The sequence below is a fragment of the Martes martes genome (genome assembly GCF_963455335.1).
Source record: "Martes martes genome assembly, chromosome: 17".
Taxonomy (NCBI): Eukaryota; Metazoa; Chordata; class Mammalia; order Carnivora; family Mustelidae; genus Martes; species Martes martes.
Window position 1 is genome coordinate 48,650,497 of NC_137905.1, and position 20,093 is coordinate 48,670,589.

The 20,093-nt window shown below is 55.8% G+C and overlaps 1 protein-coding gene across 1 annotated transcript in view; it reads left to right on the plus strand.

Moving 5' to 3' along the window:
* Positions 1-111: 111 nt before the first annotated feature.
* PPP1R37 (protein phosphatase 1 regulatory subunit 37) overlaps positions 112-20,093 on the plus strand; it is a 39,567-nt gene continuing 19,585 nt past the window's right edge. The window contains exon 1 of the mRNA XM_080828991.1: positions 112-526. Within this exon, the coding sequence (XP_080685117.1) occupies positions 325-526 (202 nt within the window). The 5' untranslated portion in view covers positions 112-324. The remainder of the gene's footprint in view (positions 527-20,093) is intronic.

Consider the following 20,093-nt stretch of genomic DNA (forward strand, 5'->3'; position numbering starts at 1 on the left):
TCTTGTTACCCGTTTCAACAACCCGCGAGACAACCCTACCTGCAGATAGCTTAAACTGATTTTCCGCTTTCCTTAGTCCGCGACGTGCGCCCCGGCTCTTAACGAAAGTGCGGCCGCGAACGAGCAGGCGCGCGCGAGGCTCGGGGGAGGCGCGCTCGAGCTCCCGGCGGCGACGACTACGACGACCAGGAGAGCGGTCGGAGGCGGCGCCTGAAGCAGCGGCGGAGCCCATGCCCCGGGACGGCGGGCGGGCCCGGAGACACAAGCCCGGGGCCCGGGACATGTCCCCGGGGCCCCCGTGAGGAGGAGGCGGCGGCGGCGGCGATGGAGATCCCGCCGCAGGAGGCGCCGCCCGGGCCGGGCGCGGACGGCGACGCCGAGGAGGCCCCCGCCGAGGCCCGATCTCCCAGCCCCGCATCGTCCCCCGCCGACGGGCGCCTCAAGGCTGCGGCCAAGCGCGTCACGTTCCCCTCCGACGAGGATATCGTGTCCGGAGCGGTGGAACCCAAAGACCCCTGGAGACACGGTAGCTACCGCCGGGGCGCGGGGGCGGGCTCGTGGCGGACCCGGAGTCAGTGCAGCGCCCGGCACGGAGGTGCTGCTCATTAAATTGCATCTAATGCTGGTTTAAGGGGACTGTCGTCAGTTTAGAGCTGCAAGATGTTAGAGGCGAGGTGCCTTTTGGGTTGGGAAGGTGAAAAGTAGCTGTTTTTTGCCCCCCCCCACCCCTCCCTTCTCCAACGCCGAAGATGGTCGCTTTAGGAATTAAGACATAAGCAATTAAAGTTTGGAGGCATGGGAGATTGGTAGGGCGGTAGTGTTTGAGTTCCTAACCACCCCCCCCCCCGCCCCCAACAACGATAGAGAGCAGCCAGGGAGGGAAGAATGGGTCAGCATTGGCGTTCAAAGGCCGGGTGGAGTTTGATGGACTCCTGGGGAGGGAAAGAGGTTAAGTTGCTGGCGTGCCAACCTTGGGACAAGAGATAGTCCTGTTGCACTTTTTTGGCTGAAAGGAGGAAGAGGAATAAACCAACCTGGCCTGTGGCTGCGGAGGAGTTGGTAAATCCTGGGGTTGGGAAAAGGGAGTCAGGGTAAACAAACTCCCAGGAAAGGAGCAGACGGGATGGTCTCTTTGGAGGTGGGTGAGATAGTCAGAGGAGATGTTAGATCTTGACATTAAAAAGAAAAGTTACTGCATGCCTCCTTTTCTTCTTCCCGAAAGGGAAGCAAAGCAATATCAGCCATTAACGAGCTTTGGGGCTTGGGTGTAGAAGGGTCTCTTTAAAAAAAAATTTTTTTTTTCCTGAGAAAGAGTTGGGGAATTGGTTGCCAGAAGGTGAGTGCTGGAAGAAGTTTGCTGGCTTGAGGTGTTGGGAGAGGGAGCAGGTCGGCAGATCTGGGTCCCCTGAAGGTCAGATTCGTGTTGGAGCTGAAAGGGCAAGCGGAGGAGTGTGTGTGTTTTTGTTTTTGTTTTTGTTTTTTAAGATTTTATTTATTTGACAGAGATCACAAGTAGGCAGAGAGGCAGGCAGAGAGAGAGGGAGAGGGAAGCAGGCTCCCTGCTGAGCTGAGAGCCCGATTCGGGACTCGATCTCAGGACCCCGAGATCATGACCCGAGCCAAAGGCAGCGGCTTAACCCACTGAGTCACCCAGACGCCCCGAGTGTGTGTGTTTTACCTATAGGGCCAAAGTTGGAGAGTCACTCAGTAGATGGGTGCCCCCATTGAGTCTGTTTCTGTGCTGGAGAGATCCGTCTTGCCAGGATGGAGCCCACGAAGAGAGGGGTCACAGATTGGTCCTGGCTCAGTAGAAGTCGGTCACTTGGAAAGTGACTTGGCCCCAGGAAAGAGGCGGCATTATTGGTAGTCTGTGCAGTGGAGAAATTGTGGCTTTTTCGTGAGAGTGGGAAGCATGGTAACTGGAAGCTGAGCACATAGGTAGTCTGCTGTAAGTGCCAGTTTGGCGAGTTTTCATTAAAGAGGCAATTTATGATTGTTGGCGTCGAGAGCTAGGCCCATCTTGGGCCCTGGGCTCTGGATGGGTGTCCCTTTTGGGTTGGAGGACTTGGGCTGGGGGAGGGGAAGAGTCATACAGGGTCCTGGCCATAGCATGGTACCCAATTCGGGGAATTGAGAGGGGGAGGAGAGAAAGACCTGGCTGGGCTGAGTAGGATGGTGGAGAGCAGATGTTCCCGGTCAGATCCTGACTCCCGTTTACCCACTTCGTGACCTCAGGCTGCTTGTCTTAACTCCTCGGAGTCTCAGTTTTTCCTGACCATAAAGTGGGTGGTAATACTGCTCCGAAGGCTTTAAGGGAGGATTAAATACGGGTATATATGAAAAGTAATTGGCAAGGATGAGCTTTCATGAAGTTGCAGTTATTGTCGTCATTTTCAGGGTGATGTTGGTGATTTTAGTCATTTTAGGGGCCGGTCTAGAGGGGTCCGCTCATATGCTTGGGACCTGGATGTTTCTGCTTCCCAAGCCTTCAGGAGAGGGACAGAGATGGTGGTCAGTTTGTGTGCCTGGGGCAAGCAGAAGGGAAGAAGACAGTTTGGCGGCTGGAGGGCCATGGTGGGGGCAGGGGGAGAGTTGGCACAGGGTCGGGGGCAGGGCTGGGGGCAAGTTTCTGGTGTGCAGGTTCCCAGAAGAGGAACAGCTGTGTGTAACCAGCTGTTTGATTTTGAGTAAGCTGTTTTTCCTCCCTGCGCCTCCTGTTTCTTTCTCTGCAAATGGAGGTGCTAATTTCTACCGCGGGGTAGTTGTGAGGATTAAGTAAAATAGTTCTTGTAAATTCTTGCCACAGAAATAGCAGCTGCTGTTACCCAGGCGGTGAAGGAGTTTGAGGGGAGGGAAGAATGTCAAGAAAGAGGGGTCCCTTGGAGTCTGGCTGGGAGGAGCTGAGGGGATGGTTGCTGATTGGTCTTCCCGGGTAGGGGGAGGTGGTAACAGCATACAGGCCGGGGGAGTCTCGCCTTTCTGGAAGTTTAAAGAGGGACAGCAGGGACTGGTCCGGAGGAGTCCGTGGGTCTGAGTTAGAGCGGTGATGACACGGAGAAGTTGAGAAATCAGTTTCCGGGCTGGCAGAGCGGGTCTCTCTTCGCTCTGGAGAGGGGCTGAGGGCTTGGCCTGGCAGTGAAGGAGTTGGGAGATCTTGGTCCCTAAGCAGGGGAGGGATCATGAGTGACGTTGGTGAATTTAGACAGGGGGGTTTGCAGGACAGGGCTTTGGAAGGCTCGTCAATGCCAAAGGGGCAGGTGGCTAGCATCTGTGCCTGGGGAGGACAGTGAGTTTCTGCCTGGGTTGGGACCAGGGAAGGTGGAGTCCTGCCAGGGACAGAAAGTTGGGCCAAGGGGGTTACCTGGTTGGGAGGCCAAAGGGTCTTCGCTGGGGCCTGCAGGGAGGACTTAGCTGGGCTTAGAGGAGGGGTGGGAGATACGTTGGACTTGGTCTTCAAGCTGTGGGAAAGCACAGGGGGTGTCATTCGACCTGAGGACCTGGTGGGAAGGGTGATGGAGGAGTCACTGTGGGGCCTGCTGTGGGGATGTGACCCCGAGGTCGAGGGTGCGGGGAGAGTTGGCCAGTCTCATGGGAGAGAGGTCACTCGGAAGCTGCTCTTCCATCAGAGAGATGGAGAAGTTGCCTGAGCCAGGAGGTGCAGGAGCGCCCCCGAACTAGAGGAATCGGGGGCCCCAGCACAGATGAGCATTCAGGGAGGAGAGCTGGGCCAGGCCCAGACTGGAGTGGTGGCCCAGCTGGGGAGGAGCCTCTGGGGGTGTCTGCCTGAGGGCGAGAGCCCCATCAGCCCCCGCCCGAGGTCACGTGTTGGGGATCCCTGCAGGTGAGACGATTTGGCATTGGGGGGGTCCCAGGCCTCTGGAGGCACAACCCAACCTAGTGCTTAGGGGGCCTTGCCTGGCTCCCATCTCACATAATGTCCCTGCCCGCCCGCCCCTAACCATTATTTTCCTTGGGGCACTAGTGGCTATCTGCTGTTACCTCTCATGCTCGTTTTCATGCTTGGGGTCTCTCCCCCACTGAAACAGGAGAGCAGACGCTGTCCGTCCTCATTTCCACTTCCTCAGCCTCTCAGAGGGCACAAGGTGATCATGGTGGAATGAGCGCCGGGGGGCCTGTGTGCAGCTATTCTGGAAGGGAGGACAGCAGGCCGCTCGTGGGACCTGTGCAGCCAGAGCATGCTTCCGGCCAGCCCCGGCCAGCCCCGGCGGCCGTGTGCCGGGGCCTCCAGCAAGGCCCTTGTTCTTGCTGAGCTTGTTTGTTTCCTCATCTGTGAAGTCCTGATCCCTGCCCTGCTGACCACCCAGGCCGTCTGAGCAGATGGGATGAACTTGGTGGGGTGGGGCCTCCTCCACAAGCCAGTTGTGCAGGGATGGGAAGTGGAGCTTGGGGGGGTGAGTGGAAACTGGGAGCGGGAGACGCTGCCTCAGAGCTGCTGGCCTGGCCACCTGTGGGCTCCACTGTCCCCAGGGGCGGAAGTGGGCACTGGGGAGGAGGGGCTGGCTGGGTGCACCGCAGCCCCTGGTGGCAGGCCCTGTGGTCCCAGCTCTCCTGGGGGACTTGTGCCAGACACCCTTCCAGACCAAACTGCAGGAATGACCCAAGGCTCAGCTCATCTTCCCAGTCCCACGAACGCCATGTGGGGAGGAGATGTGGGCTCTGCAAGACAGGTGGCGGAGAGCCACCTGTCACTGACACTCCCACACGTGACACTGGTCGCGCTGTGGGAGGCTCATCTGCCCTCCCTCCAGTCCTGCCAATGACTCATTCCCCACTCCCGGACCTCTGGCTCAGGAGAGTCAGTCCTGCTGCAGTGGGGTGGTGGTGGGGGGGAGTTTTGCCCACCAGGAAACTCCTCCCGTGACATGTCCACAGGGTGAGGGGGCTCCAAAAATGAGGCCACCTCTGGCCACCCGAGTTTGGGGGTTGGAAGGGTTGGTGGGGACATTGGCCATGGTGTTCTCAAATGGGGATCAAAGAGGAGGGACACGCTTTACTGTTGGTTCTCATTGAAATCTGTGTTGTAGATTTAGTCGTTGAAACTGGTTTGACAGGTAGGAATGCACCTGTCGGTGGTGGAAAAAGGCCCTGCGTTAAAAGACTCAGCTCAAGGGGTTCTTGGCTGGCTCCGTTGGTGGAGAGTGTGATTCTTAATTTTGGAGTCATGAGTTCGAGCCCCTTGTTGGACGTAGAGATTAAAATAAATAAATAAGCTAAAAAAAGAGAGGGAGAGAGAGGGACTCAGCTCAGTTTAGCCCAAGTGGTGGTGGTGCTGGAGAGCAGGTGATGGGGTCATGAGGGGGCAGCTTTTGATGCTTTTGCCCAGATTTCCCTCTGGGCCCAACTTCACACCCTGCTGCCGGCGTTGGCATATAACCTGCCGTGTGACTTTGGGCGATTGTTCTCCCTGCCCGAGATTTTTCTGTCTCTGGAATGCAGCTGACAATGGTACCTCCGCATAGGGTGACCGGGTGGATTAAGTGAGATCACAGAGTCCATAGTGCGTGCTCATCGGATGTCTCCCTCGTTTTTCCTGCCATCGCCAGGCCCCACCAGCTTCCTGTCTCTGTTGTGTGTTTGCACTCCTCTTTCTCCCCAGCCTCTCCCCCGTCAGAACCCTGCTGTCCCGACCCTGACCAGGCCTGGGAAAGACCTCAGGCTCCAGGCCTGATCCCATCTATTACAAGCTGGGTGACCCTGGACAACTTGCCCGACCTCTCTGAGCTGAAACTAAGTCAGCCTGTCTTGGCCCACTAGCCTGAGAGGCCGCAAGGGCACCCAGATTCTAGACTCGAAGCGGTAGCCGCTCCGGACACCGGTCGATAACCTTAGACAAGTTACACCTCCTCCCTGAGCCTTAGTCCCGTCTGGAGCATGGACTCCACCGCTCAGCCCTCTGCACTCCCGGGTGCTGGGCTGGGAGTGCCGCTGTGCCAGGCCGGCCCTTTGCACACTCAAAACTCAGGCGGACTGCCCTCCTTCCTCCTTTCCACCTCCAACTCTTTATTTGTGTTCGTGTCGTATTTCCCTCTTCAAGGGCAAAGACTGTGTGCGAGTCACCTCTGTGACCTCAGTCTGGCGCACAGGAGGGCCTGGGCACTGGATCAATGTCAGAGGAGTGAGGCTGTCCTCACAACTAACAACTGGTGGTGGTGGTGTTTGGGAGACAGCTTTCGGAGTAATGTAGTCTGTGCTGGGGGCTCTTCCTCAGAGGTCTGCAAGCTGGCTTTGGTGTCCACTGTGAGCCCCCAGAAAGAGCACGCAGACTTAGCGGCCAGGAGGCGGTAGCTAGGCCTTGAGTGAGTGAGTCAGGGGAAGTGCACGTGGGCGTGTGTCTGGGAGCAAGGCACCCGTGCGTGGCTCTCCTTTGTCTCATGCTCGGAAAGTTAAGAACCGTGGAGCCAGATGCCCCGGGCTGGTCTAGCTATGACTGAGGCAGCTCTCTGGAAATGGGGGCCAGGAATCTGTGTTTCTAGAAAGCTCCCCAGGTGGTTCCAACGGCTAGGTTTGGCTGTCCTTCTGGTCAGGGCTCAGCCCATTCAGTACTCAGTTCCCACACTGCCTTTCAGCTCTGGGTTTGGGGTGGCTGGGGTTGTCCTCCCAGGCTGGTCTGGGGCAGACTGACTTGTCTGACTTGAAGTAACTGCAGAAATTTGAGCTGGGGAGGCAGCCTGCTGTGGTAGCGTGTCGAGGCCCCGGGTGGAAATCCCTGCTCTCTGGATGACCTTACTGGTCACCCCCCACGGCCTGCCACATGCCCTCATGCGGCCAAGTGTCTTGTCTCAGTTACCTCTTACCACCACCCCGGGAGGTAGGGGCTGTCCTTCCAATTTGCAGATGAGGAAGTTGAGGCACAGAGAAGTGATGTGACTAACCTGAGGTCACAGAGCCCGTAGGCGGCAGAGCGGGGTTCCAGGGCAGGCAATCCTGTACCCTAACCCCCATGTACTGGCAACATGAGCTCTGGCGTGCTGCTGCGTTCAGTTCTGTGGCCGTACGGGTTCTTTGTTTGAAACCCAGAACCCTTTATGAAGTGGGGATGGCGGTTCTAGCAGTGGTGCCGGGATGAGAAACCGACCGAGTGAAGGGCCCAGCCCAGGTGACAACTCATGACGGGGGTTTGCTGTGGCACTTGGCGGCTCCAGAGTCCTGGGAGGTCCATGCGGCTCCCCTATCCTCAGCATCAAGTCCTTGTTCTGACCCTTGACCCTAGTTCTCCCCGTGCCACACGGTGTCTGGTCCTTGGTAGGTACTCAGTACCTACTTGCTGAGTATGTGACTCGGTTACCCCATGGCCATCCATTCATTTAGCACGGCATGACCATGCCAGGTGTTAGGGGGCAGGGAGTGAGGCATGCCCACTCCTTGCCCTCCTGGAGGTCACAGACAAGTAAGGGAGACCCACGGTGAACAATTCCAGTCAAACCAGGGTGCCTGGGACTCTGACCAGGAAGAGCTCACAGGTGTCCTTGGGCAGGCAGGCGGGCAAAGGGAGCTTCCTGGAGTAAAGGCTGTCTGAGGCCGTGAAATCACAGGGGCCGGCCAGGTGAGCGGTGGCTGGAAGTGGGCACCAAGGGCAGTGAGCCAGGCACATCTGAGAAACGGGAAAAGCAGCCAGTCTTCTTGGAGGTGGAGGCAGGAGGGTCAGAGGTGAGGAGGACGAGGCAGGAGAGAGACCACCCAGCTGGGGCCTCATGGGCGGTGTTAGCCTCAGGGCTGTGGGGAGCCCTCGGAGGGTTTTAAGAATGGGCGTGCCTGGTATTTTTAGCAGAACTTTCTGGGTCGTGTGAAGGGGGTGAGACCGAGGCTTAGAGACCAGGGAGGTGGCCCTGTGTGGGCTGATAGCTAACATTTTACTTGATTGAAACACTTGTCGGCTTTATCTGAACTTCCCCTGTCCCCCAAAGGTTTTGCCATTACTGGTGTTTCCGTGACAATGTTCCCCCATTTCCATTCCCTTCCTGTATCTCTGAGCACCACCCCCTTCCCCAGTCAGTTCATCCTGCTGTTGGGTGGGCTGGTGGGCAGCTTCTGGGCTGCGCATTCAGATGCCTGCACCACCTCCCCTGTGTGGCCTCAGCAAGTGGCTTCATCTGCACAGTCCCTTCAGACCCCACATTTCCCAGATCCAGGAAGTTTTAAAAGCTGTCCAACACCCTGCCGGGGTCTTAGCGTAATAGAGCTGTCCTATTCCTCTTCTAAAAAAAAAAAAACTCCAGAAAGTTTTGAATGTAGAGCGCATGTGGCCCAAGGGCCTGCATTCGGAGACCACGGAGTCCTTAGTGGGCCTCGTTTCCCAAAACGTGAAATGGTAGCAATCCGAGAGGCCTCCCAGGTCAGGCTTTGGAGCCCACTCAGCCAGTCTAGCTCTGCCCCTCGGTGAATCGCTGAGCTTCTCTGCGTCAGTGTCCCCATTTGAATGGGGATTGAGGATTAGATTTTTCTGTACTTGGAAAGTGACTGGCACAGTGATTGCCTGTTACAGACCGTCAGTAAAGATTTGGTTAAGTAGAATGAGGTCATGCCCCTGGTGTGCGCCTGCCCAGGCTCCCTTCTCTCTAAAAGCAGGAGGACAGTCCCCCCTCCCTATGCTGGAGGCATAGGCCCAGGTGTGGGTTCAGCTGTGTGGATGTGGGCATGTCCCGAAACATCCCTGTGCCACACTGTCCCCGTTGGTGAAGCCATTTTGGCAGGCAAGTCTATCTCAGAGCTTTCAGACTCCCCGGGAACAGAGCCAAGGCCTAGGGCTTTCGAGCCGGCAGCACAGCCCAGCATCAGGCAGCTCCCGGACGGACGCTGGCACTGCCCGTCCTGACCCTGGGTGCGTCCCAACCCTGGGTGCTGCTCATGTGACAGAGCCTGCAGCCCCTCTGGCAGCTGGGAGAGATTTGGGGCAGCCCTCCATGCTGGAGTGGCTCAGGAGGCTGGAGCCCAGCATGAGTGTGGGAGAGGAAGAGGGGTCCCCGGTTCCAGGAAGGGATTCAGAGGCTGGACGTCATTGTGCTCTGGTTATGTCTCCCCCCATTTGGAATACAGCTCCATGAAGGCGGGGCCCGTCTCGGTTTGACTTCCCTTGCCATCCCCAGAATGCTTTGTGGTGCCTGGCACTGCGCAGGCCGTCCCATCGGTTGGATTGGAGGGGGATGGAGGCGCACAGTAGGCGCTCTGAAGTTATCCTCTCCCGCTTCCTTACTCTGCACCAGGCGCTGAGCTGTTGTCCCAGTGGGGTGGCACTGGGGAGGTGTCTCCCGACGGCCGCTCAGCCCATGTGACTTGCTGGTGCCCTCTTCCTTTCCAGCAGAAGCCTGGGTCCCGAGCCGCACGGTCTTTTGCTCTGGGACGTCTTGCTGGGTCCCAGCTGGGATGTCCTCCCTGGCCTGGCAGGCGGGGCCCTTCTGGAGCCCACTGGGGTCAGACGCCTGTGCCACCATCACACCCACCCCTGAGTCTTTCCGCTCTCAGTCTCCGGCCAGCTGTCATCAGCCATGTCGTGGCGGAGCTGCTGTCGTTCTCTTCCTTGAAGCAACAGGGCGGCTGGGAGGGACTGCCAGGAGATGAAGGCAAACACCAGCAGACGCTGCGGAGGTGACCCAGTGGAGGGGTCATGGCCCTGCACCGTGGCGGTGGCGATCATCGCAGCTCGCTCTCACTCTCACGGGGCTCTTACCAGGTCTCAGCTCTTCCCAGCATCTACTCATTTAGTCTTTGAAACAGCTGGAAGGCAAAAGCCAAGTCACGGGGTGGAGAAGGGGGAGCCATGTTCGAACCAGAAATCGTCCTCATCCTCTGCTGTGTTCCCAGAAAGCCTCTGAGGGCCCCTTCATAATCATAGGATGGAGTCCGCACCTCTGAGCCTGCTGGGGGGCCCTCCCTCCGGACTCCGGACCCAGGGACACCGAGTCCCTCTGCTCGGTGTGCCCCTAGCCAGCCCCCTGTCGTTCCTGACTCCCCGGCTGGCTCAGATGTCACCTCCTTGGCACGGTCCTCCTTGGTCCCCAGACAGAGTGCTGCTATGCTCGCCCAGGTTCCCGTCATGCCTTGGGCTGTTGTTACTTGTTTGGGTCCCTCTCCCCCCGGCCCCCGGACTGAGACTCTCCACGGGGAACCACATCTTGTCCGTGTGGCTCCCCAGAGGAGGCACACCACTGCGCACACCAGGGCATCTTAGGGACCCAGGCAAAATGGATCTGCTAACAAGTGCCCCAGGATGGGTGCCTCAGAGCCCTTGAAACCCAGTCGCTGGGGCCTCAGAGAGGCAGGGGCCCTGAAGAGCGTCGGGGAAGGAAGATGCCTGTCGAGGGATCATTTGTTCACCCACTCGTGTGCTCATTCCTCATGGGCACACACTCACCGTGCCTGTGGGGCGCCAGGTAGAGGGGTTCTGACTGCTGCCCCTGCTCTCTCACGCACCCCCTGCGTGCTCGGGAGGGCTCACCTGGTTCCTCTCTTGCTTCAAGTCATGCTGTCTGACCTCTGACCCCCCAGTCCAGGGTCCCTGCACCGGCTTTGGAAGCCTGGCCCCTGCCACCCTCACTGACCACGACTGTGATCACCCTTCCTCATGTCCTCCCTGGGTTCAGGTGTGGCTGCTTTTTCTCAGTTCCCAGAACATGCCAGGAACTTCCCACCTCCTGTCCTGGAATGTTGACCTTGCTGTCCCGGTTCTAGTTTGTCCTTTGTTCCTGGCGGTCTCAGTCCCCCATCAGAGGGTCTGTTGATCTGTAGGCCTGCTGATAATCTCTGTTGCCCCCTAGACCGTGAGCAGCACCGAGGCATGGCCGGGTTGGTTTGGTTCTCCTCTGTCCCCTGGTGCCCACACCATGTGGCACTGTGCCTGGCTCTGAGCAAGAGCTTGTATGGCAGGTGGAGAAGGAAACAATATGCAGTGGGGGTCTTGGGTGCTAGACAGGCCCTGCCCTCCTGTAGCCCAGGTCCAGAAAAGGAAGTATGAAGAGGGGCGGGTGCCTCTTGTGTCCCCCTGCCAGATTTGGCAGACCCCAAAGCTAGCCAGCCTGGTAGAGCGCAGGAGAAGCCGGGTTTGCCATTGACTTGCTGTGTGTTGTAGGCCAAGGCACTGCCCTCTCTGTGCAGCAAGATGGTGTCTGAGGTCCTTTCCCACTGTGTGTGTTTCCCCATCTCTGTACATAGATCACCCCCAGCACTGAGGGAACCAAATCATGGCATGGAGCTGAGAGAGCCCAGGTTCTGGTAACTGGTCTGCCTTTCCACCTGTGTGGCAGGTGACCCTGTTCCCTGTCCCTCCAACAATAAGGTGTCACAGGAGGAAAGTGAGGATGTCAGTGGCAGGCAGCCACCCAGCTCAGGCCTCCATCTTACTCTTTGTTCTGTAACTCCCTTCTTTCCCTGGGTGGGGTCCTTGCTTCCTGATCCAGCTCTCCCCACTTTGATCAGAATACCAGGAAGTGCTGTGTTCCCTTAGGGAGCCTCCTTCCTTGCCGGGCCTGGGCTCAACCCTCAGGATCTGCAGTGCTGTGTTCTTCTGGGCTCCCCATCCCGGCCCTGCCCGCTCTGGGTCCTCCCTGTCTGGTGATGGTCTGTCTTCCCCGGTGGACTGTGAGCTGGGGCGGGGCCAAGGCTGTCTCAGTCACTGCTGTGTCTCAGGTGCAGAGCGGATGCTCAGGGAATGTCATAGCATTAGGAGGGAGTCGGGGGTGGGGGCAGAAGGTATGGGCAGGACCCCAACAGGATGCCCTTGTGGAGCCCTGCTTAGAGCTGCCAGGTCTGACAGCAGCCTGACTGTGGAACAGGCATCTGAAGGCAGGCACCTGACATACTGCGCCACCGCCAGCAGTTGGGTCCAAACGCCTGTGCTCACTAACCACCCAGACAAGGGAATCCAGGGCTAGTGCAGGCCCCTTCCCCATCCCCAGAGTACAGATCGTCGGGGTGGGGTGTGTGTGTGGGGTGACCTCCTTGCTATATAGATCAGGCAGCAAGCCAGAGGGAAGTGGCCTGGTGCTCAGGACAGGGCTCCCGCTGCTCTCCTCCGCCACCTCTGTAGCTTTGAGGGGCAGAGTGGCTCATCCTGGGGGCAGTCAGGGAGACCTGCCTTGTGCGCCTGGATCCTGCTGTGTGAAGTTGGTATTTAGAGAAAGGATTTGTGCTCTGGGCAAATGGATCCTCCCCATCCCTGGCCCAGCATGGAGCCCCGTGAGCTGGTTGGCTGCCAGGGTCTTGGTTCTCTCCTTTTCTGTTGTGGAACTGGTTGGGGGAGTCAGGGAGAGGGCTGTGCAGTCACCCTGGCAGCTGATGACAGTTGTCACTAAGGAGAGGGTCGTTCCCTTGATCCCCTGCCTTTAAAAGTGAGGTATGTATATTGTAAAAAACAAAACAAACTTGGAAAGTCTAATGAAGAAAATAAAAAATCACTTGTTAATTTCACCATCTGGAATTTTTTAAGGGCTCGATTGAGCTGTAATTCACACATATTTCACCCATTTAAAGGCTTTCAGTGCTTCGCAGAGTTGTACATCTATCATCACAGTCGATTTTAGAACATTTCATCCCCCCTGCCCCCCCTCCATAGAAACCCTGCACCCCTTAGCCGCCACCTTCTCCGACTCAGGCGACAGCCGATCTGCTGTCTGTTTAGATTTTGGACATTTCACATGAATGGTATCACGCACTCTGCAGCCTTTTGTGTCTGGCTCTTTTTATTTCGCCTGATGTTTTCGGAGCTCACCCGCATTGTGGCCTGTGTCAGAACCTCGTCCCTCACCACGGAAGAACGGTCCGCTGTGTGGCTGCGTCCCATTCAGTTTCTCTCTTCATCTGTCGGTGCACATTTGGGGTGTTTCTACTTCCTGGCTGTGATGAACAGTAGTGCTGTTAATGCTAAGGAACAAGTTTGTGCACGTGCATTTCCTTTTCTCCAGGGATGAAATCGCAGGGTCACGCAGCGGCTCTGTTTAACCGTTGGAGCCACTGCTACACTTGCTGTCCCCTCCACGGCGCGTGAAGGTTCCAGTTCCTCCACATCCTGGTTCATGTCTGTCTGCTGCTGCTTTTCTTCTACTCCCAACATGGGTCTCAGACTCCAGCACTGAGTTCAGGAGTGATCAGGAGTCTCATGCCCCAGCGTCTGTCCCCTTGCTTCTACCCGCGCCCCCCCCCCCCCACCGTAGGGTGTGAAGTGGCATCTCACTGTGGTTTTGATTTGCATTTCCCTTGATGGCTCATGATGTCGAACATCTTCTCACGTGCTTATCAGGCACTTGCATATTTCCTTTGGAGAAATGTCCGGATCCTTTGCCCATTTTAAAATTGGATTGTTTGTCTTTTTATTACTGAGTTGTAAGAGTTCCATATATATTCTAGATGCAAGAGTCCTATTGGGGAAATGATTTGCACCACCTGGAATGTTTTCAGCATTAAATGCCAGAACATTTCCTTTCCATCTCTTTTCCGTGGCTGGGTGCACTGCCACAGATAGATAAAAATAAAACTGGGAGGATATTCTGTATCCGTTTGAATAGCTCGTTTTCACTTCATTTTCTCATTTTTTAAAAAGCAGGATTAAAATACATCACTGGGCCATTGTAATTACTTGTAGCCATTTCCACATCGCTGAGCATTTGGGTCCTTTCCCATTTTCAGTAGCATAAATAATGCAGTGATGTTCATCCTTGTCCATAAATCTTCATGTTCATTATGGGGAGCTTTCTCAGAAGAAATTCTTAGAAGGTGGTTTTACCAGGTCAGAGGGTAGGAGCAGTTGCAGCCTTCGATGAAGTGCCATGTGTGCCTCATCCTGAGTGGCAGAACTTGGTTTTATCCTCTTGATTTCCTTTTTTGGATGAATGAATGAAGAATATTTGCATTGGGGTATCTTGATGCCAAGATGGTGTCTTTTTTTTTTTTTTTAAGATTTTATTTATTTATTTGACACAGAGGGAGACAGCAAGAGAGGGAACACAGGCAGGGGGAGTGGGAGAGGGAGAAGCAGGCTCCCCGCTGAGCAGGGAGCCCAGTGCGGCCCTGGATCCCAGGACCCTGGGATCATGACCAGAGCTGAAGGCAGACGCCCAACAACTGAGCCACCCAGGCGCCCCTTTTTTTGTTGTTTTTGGGGGGGTTTTGAGAGAGAGTGGGGTGGGGCAGGGGCAGAGGGGGAGAGAATCTTAAGCAAGCTCCAGCCTATGCATGGAGCCTGCCACAGGGTTTGAGATCACAACCTGAGCCAAAATTGAGTCAGGGCGCCCAGCCAAGCCCGCCACCCAGGCACCCCAGTGGTGTCTTGTTTTAATGAGCATTCCTTTGGTAGTTAAACCTATTTATTGTTACCTTATTACATTCTTTGGGAGTTCCTTCTTCATGCTCTTTGCCCATTTTTGTTTTGGAACCTTTTGTAAGGGCTCCTTCCCTGTTGAAAGTCATTGGCTCTTTGGAATTTTATCTCACTGGTGTGTATTTTTCCTCATGTGTCATTGGCCTTGAAGGAAAGCATAGGGAGCAGAGCAGGACACCTCTTTCCTTCTTTCTCTCTCTCTCTCTTTTTTAAAAAAATTTATTTATTTATTTGACAGAGAGAGGTGACAAGTAGGCAGAGAGGCAGGTGGAGAGAGGGGGAAACAGGCTCCCCGCTGAGCAGAGAGCCTGATGCACCGATGTGGGTGTAGATCTCAGGACCCTGAGATCATGACCGGAGCCAAAGGCAGAGGCCCAACCCTCTGAGCCACCCAGGTGCTGTCTCTTTTTTTTTTTTTTAAGAGATTTTATTTTATTTTATTTTATTTTTTTTTTTAAAGATTTTATTTATTTATTTGACAGGCAGAGATCACAAGTAGGCAGAGAGGCAGGCAGAGAGAGAGAGGAGGAAGCAGGCTCCCCGCTGAGCAGAGAGCCCGATGTGGGGCTCGATCCCAGGACCCTGAGATCATGACCTGAGCCGAAGGCAGAGGCTTTAACCCACTGAGCCACCCAGGCGCCCCAAGAGATTTTATTTTTAAGTCATCTCTATACCCAACGTGGGGCTTGAACTCACAACCCGGGGATCAAGAGTATGTGACTCTACCCACTGCCAGCCAGGAGCCCCTCTTTCCTTCTTAAAAAGAATCCTTGCCTCCCTTGCTCTTTCACTGGATCTGCACGCAGGGCATCCATCCCAGCTGGAGCACCTCTGAGAGGAGGAGCTCTGGCTGCTGGGTCTGAGAGTGGACGAGGGGGTATCAGCCTGAGTCCTTGGGGCTATGCAGTGTGAGAGGAGGGAGCTTTCGTGGCAACCAGGCCGGGGCCACTATAAAGAGGGTCTCTGTAAACACAACCACCGCCACTGTTTGCTGAGCACCAGGCTGACAGATCTGGTAAAGCTGGTGGGGACCTTCCTTTTGTGATATGGAGCCATCAGTCGCTTCCCGGGGTCGTGCGCCTTTGCAGAAGGTGACAGAAGTCAGAACAGCCCTGTCTTGGTCCCTGGACACATCCAGTCCGCCACAGTGGCAGGGGCTCGGCTCAGCAAGTCCCAGAAGCCGAGAGTCCAGCTCCTCCTGCAACCAGGGCCACTGTGTTGTCAGCACCGCACAGGTGCGGGGCCTTTTTATCATATGCCATCACCCCTGAGCAGCTCCCCGATCCCTGTGGAATACCATTTCCTGGCCCCATGGCATGTGTTTCCCGCTCACAGCTCCTGCCTCGTCTCATGCCGTGCTCCTCACCCCAGTCCCTTGGTTTTGCTCCACATGCTAGGCCTCTGCGCTGTCTCTCTCTCTCTGCCTTGGGAGGGTTTCTCCAACCTGGGCGTGCTGTTTGTTTATGTCTGCTCATTGTCTTCTGCAACCCCCCCCATCCCCGCCATGCCCTGATGTAAGCGGCTTGGGAGGGGATGTGTGACGGTTGCGTTCACTCGGGCAGACCTGGCATCTAGAACAGGGCCTGGCCCAGAATAGGCCCTAGAGAAGTATTTGAAGGAATGAATCTCCCACTCTTGCTCATCTTTTAGATTTCAGCTGATACCTTCTTTTCTCTTCCAGGTTTGTCCTAGCTCCTCCTTCGGTCTAAGTGTGCATGGCCCTAGTTTTCCTACAAGAGTGTTTTTTTCTAATAAATTGCTGGGTTTTTTTTTAAGATTTTATTTATTTATTTGACAGAGAGATCACAAGTAGGCAGAGGGGCAGGCAGAGAAGGGGGAAGCAGGCTCCCCGCTGAGCAGAGAGCCCGATGCGGGGCTTGATCCCGGGACCCGGAGATCATGACCTGAGCTGAAGGCAGAGGCTTAACCTACTGAGCCACCCAGACGCCCCTAAGTTGCTGGGTTTTTTTTTTATTTTTATTTTTATTTATTTGACAGAGAGAGATCACAAGTAGGCATAGAGGCAGGCAGAGAGAGAGAGGGGAAGCAGGCTCCCCGCCGAGCAGAGAGCCCGATTCGGGGCTCGATCCCAGGACCCTGGGATCATGACCTGAGCCGAAGGCAGAGGCTCTAACCCACTGAGCCACCCAGGCGCCCCCTAAGTTGCTGTTTTTAACTGTATGTGTATTTGTCTGTCTTCCTAGCAGTTACTCCCTGGGGGCAGGGATCCGAATGTTTTGTTCTCCTTCATCTGCCCAGCCTATGTCATTTGGTAAAAAATTGAGGAATAAATATATTCTTTAGTTACCAGACAGACCTCATGAAGGTAAGCGGTGTTGCTCACCTTCTCTAGATAGAGAAACTCAGGTTGGGCAACGAGAAGTTCCAGGCACCCAGTTTCCATCCCTGGAGCCTTTACTGGACCAGTAAACAGCTCACAGTAACTTGATTTTAATTCTGAACTCAGACTCCCCCAGTGCCTCCGCATCCAGCTGGCCATCTGGTGCCCCTGACCGGAAGCCTGAGGCGGGCAGCCTGAAATAGCCCGCTTGGTTCTGATGGCGCTGGTCGCCCCCTGATGGGCACCCACTTTCTCAGAGGCCCCCTTCACCGAGCTTGGCCCATAGCCTACCTGGGATTTTAGTGGGTGGCAGTGACGAGAAGCCGTGAGCCACTGGGTGACTTGTGACCTTTCTCAGGCACGTTGGTGTGCCCAGCCCTGTGCTGCGTTCCTTGCCCGTTTGCTTCATTTGACCCTCGCGGTGACCTTCAGTTCCCCGGAGGCACCGTCAGCTCTGTCTCCGCGGGGTTTCTGCGCGCGCTGTTCCCTCTGCTGCGGCGCTCTTCTCCTTCCCTCTGCTTCTTTAATTATCGTTATTAAATTCTTTTCCAGGCACATGAACTGTGTGTGTAATATACACGTAAGTGTTAAAGGGTAATGTCTCGAGGACCTCTTAGGCTACCTTCCAGTTGAGGGATGAGAACACTGCTGTCGGGGGTGGGTGGCCCGGGGCGGGGGGGGGCACGGAGCTCCGAGACGACTGTCCGGAATGGCTGAAGGTTATGACTGGCATGTCTTGTGGGGTTTGGTTTTTTTTGTTGTTGTTGTTGTTTTAATGATTCTATTTTTAAGTAAGCTCCACACCCAGTGTGGGGCTCAAACTCACAACCCCAAGATCAATAGTCACATGCTCCTCTAAGCCAGCTGGGCTTCCCTTTTTTAAGTTTTACTCTGTGTTTGTGTGTGTGTGATGCACTGAAAAGTACAGTGTTTAATTTTGCTTGTTTTCGAGTTCTACAAAAATGGTGTTGCGTAGTGAGTGGACTCCTGGGTCTTGCTTTTCCTCTCAAGATTGGGTTTCCCAGTTTCCCAGTTTAATCCACGTAGGTGCTCTAGAATCTTCCACCATCTGACCATCCCTCAGATTGTCCATTGTGCTGATTCTGCTTTTCTGTATTACAAACTGATGCAGCTGTGAACTTTCTGGTACCTGACACCTGGGTTGTGAGCAGGAATTTGGAGGGCACAGACGCAGAAGTGGGATAGCTGGTTGTACTTAGTGTTCGTGGCGTTTGTGGTGTCCGCAGAGCGCCCTGGGGTTGGGGGGGTGCCTGCAGGGTGCTGAGCGCTCTCCGTGCTGTGGCTTATTCTCTTCTTCCCATATGCCGTGAGGGAGGTAGGACTGTGGCCCCATTTCACAGATGAGGGGGAACCCTGAGACGCAGAGGGTAAGTCCAGCTCACCTGGGGGCCTGGCTTCTCTGGCCCTGTGCTGCCCTCCAGGCGCACCTGCCTCCTCGTGCAAAGCGGTGAGATCGGAAGCAGCGGCTCCCTTTTACAGACAGGTAGACTGAGGAACAAAGCTGCGTGACCCTCAGCACCACAGGCACACGTGAGTGGGAGGCAGTGAGCCCGGGCGGGTCCAACACCACCCCTGTCCCTGTTCCTGCTTTCTGGCCACTCTGTTGGTGCTCGCCTGTCTCCGAGTCTTCACTTTAGCGCCCCCGGGAGCCTAGCTCTGGGTAAATACTTGCCTGCGGGCCGGTGGGAGTGTGTGTCACCGATGTTTCCGAGCCAGGTGGCAGGGGACAGGTGGAGGCAGCGAGTGCGGAGGCAGGCGCTCCGTGAGCCTCTGGCTGGAGCTGCTGGCTTTGTTTGCCCTTTGCTCGTGGGGCCCCTGCTCTGAGCTGTTGCCGAGGTGTCAGGCCCTGGCCCAGTGATGACAGCGGCCCCTGTTTACCAAGTAGCAACTAACCCCGTAGCCAGACGTTTTACGCATGTGATCTTGGTGGTTGCTTCTAGAAGCCTCTTCTAGTGTGTGTGTCTTGGTCTCGGGCGTGTGTCTCGGTCTCATTGGCTCCATTTTCCAGATGAGGAGACTCAACCATCAAGAGATTAGTGCCCTCTCCTGGGACAGCTGGCGGCAGTTTAAGTTGTCAGGGCCAGAATTCACTTGGAGCTGTGTGAGGTCAATGAGGGTGTCCATTGGGAAGACATGGGGCCCTCTGCCAGGCCCCAGAGGTTCTGAAAGCCAGCAAGAACCAGGGCTGGTATCAGCTGCCTGGGCCACATGCACTTTGATTTGTTTCTCTTTTTATCTGGCTACGGGCCAAAGAAGCCTGGCCTCCCGGGTGGCCAGGACGGGGCCGAGCAGTCCAGGTGCCTGCCCCGGGCGGTTCATGTGGGCTTAGCAAAAATCCACATCCTTCCTGTCCAGTGGGGCCTGAGAGCGCCCGTGTCTCCTTGCGGGGGCAGGGGGAAGGTCTGAGAGAAGGGTGCCTAGGCCATGCCCTCAGCCACCAGGCTGTACTGTTCCGTGTGGTAGAAGGTGGAAAATCACCAGTGTCCTCAGATGCACACATCCCCTCGGGGAGCCCCTTCCAGCGGGGGGCTCTTGGAGGCTGCAGAGGACCCCCACATACATCCCAGCAGAATGCGGGTTAGTGCGGCGCTCATGGGCACTTGTGTTTTGTGAGTGTCGTTAGCCTCTGCTCGCCATGAGATTGGATGTGTTTTCTCGGTGGTCCTGATAGTCACCAGCCAGTACTGAGTGCTGTGCCGGGGACACAGCAGCGGTCAAGACAGACCCCGCCATGCCTCACAGGCTCACTGTCCAGAGGGGAGGTGAGAGAGACAAGTCGGCCAAGCAGCCAGTGGGGCCCTTATAGACTGACAGAAGCGTGTGGAAGGAAATGAGCCAAGGGCTGGGATAGAGAAGAAGAGAGTAAGGCTGATGGGGGGAGGTACCTGCCTGCTTAAGGACACTGAATGTCACCCCTGTCCCATGGGCCTGCGTCACCCCTACCCCACGCCTGATGAACTGAGCTGTGAAAGCAGGCCCTCCTGCATGGTCCTCTTTGTCCTAGCTGTGTGTTTGGCAAGTGTTTCTCCCCCATCCCCCACCCAGCCTCAGTTTCCTCTTCTGGAAAGGGTGGGGGAGGGGTATCTGCACCCTGAACCGTGCTTGTGATCAGCAAGGTGGCAAAGTGTATTAAAAGCTAGGGCTGTGGAGCCAGACTGTTGGACTTGAATCCTACCCCTCCCTTTCTTGGCTCTGTGACCATGGGCAAGCTTCTTAATCTTCCCCTGCCTCAGTTTCGCATTTGAAAAATAGGGGTACTCCGTCTCAGAGGGTTGTTGAGAGCAGTAAATGGAGTAAGATGTGTAAAATGCTATATAAGTGTTGGCTCTAGTCGGTAGTAATGATTTAGAATTAGAAGTTGCCTGTCGTATAGCTGGGACATGGGTGTTCAGTGTGCCCTGTGCC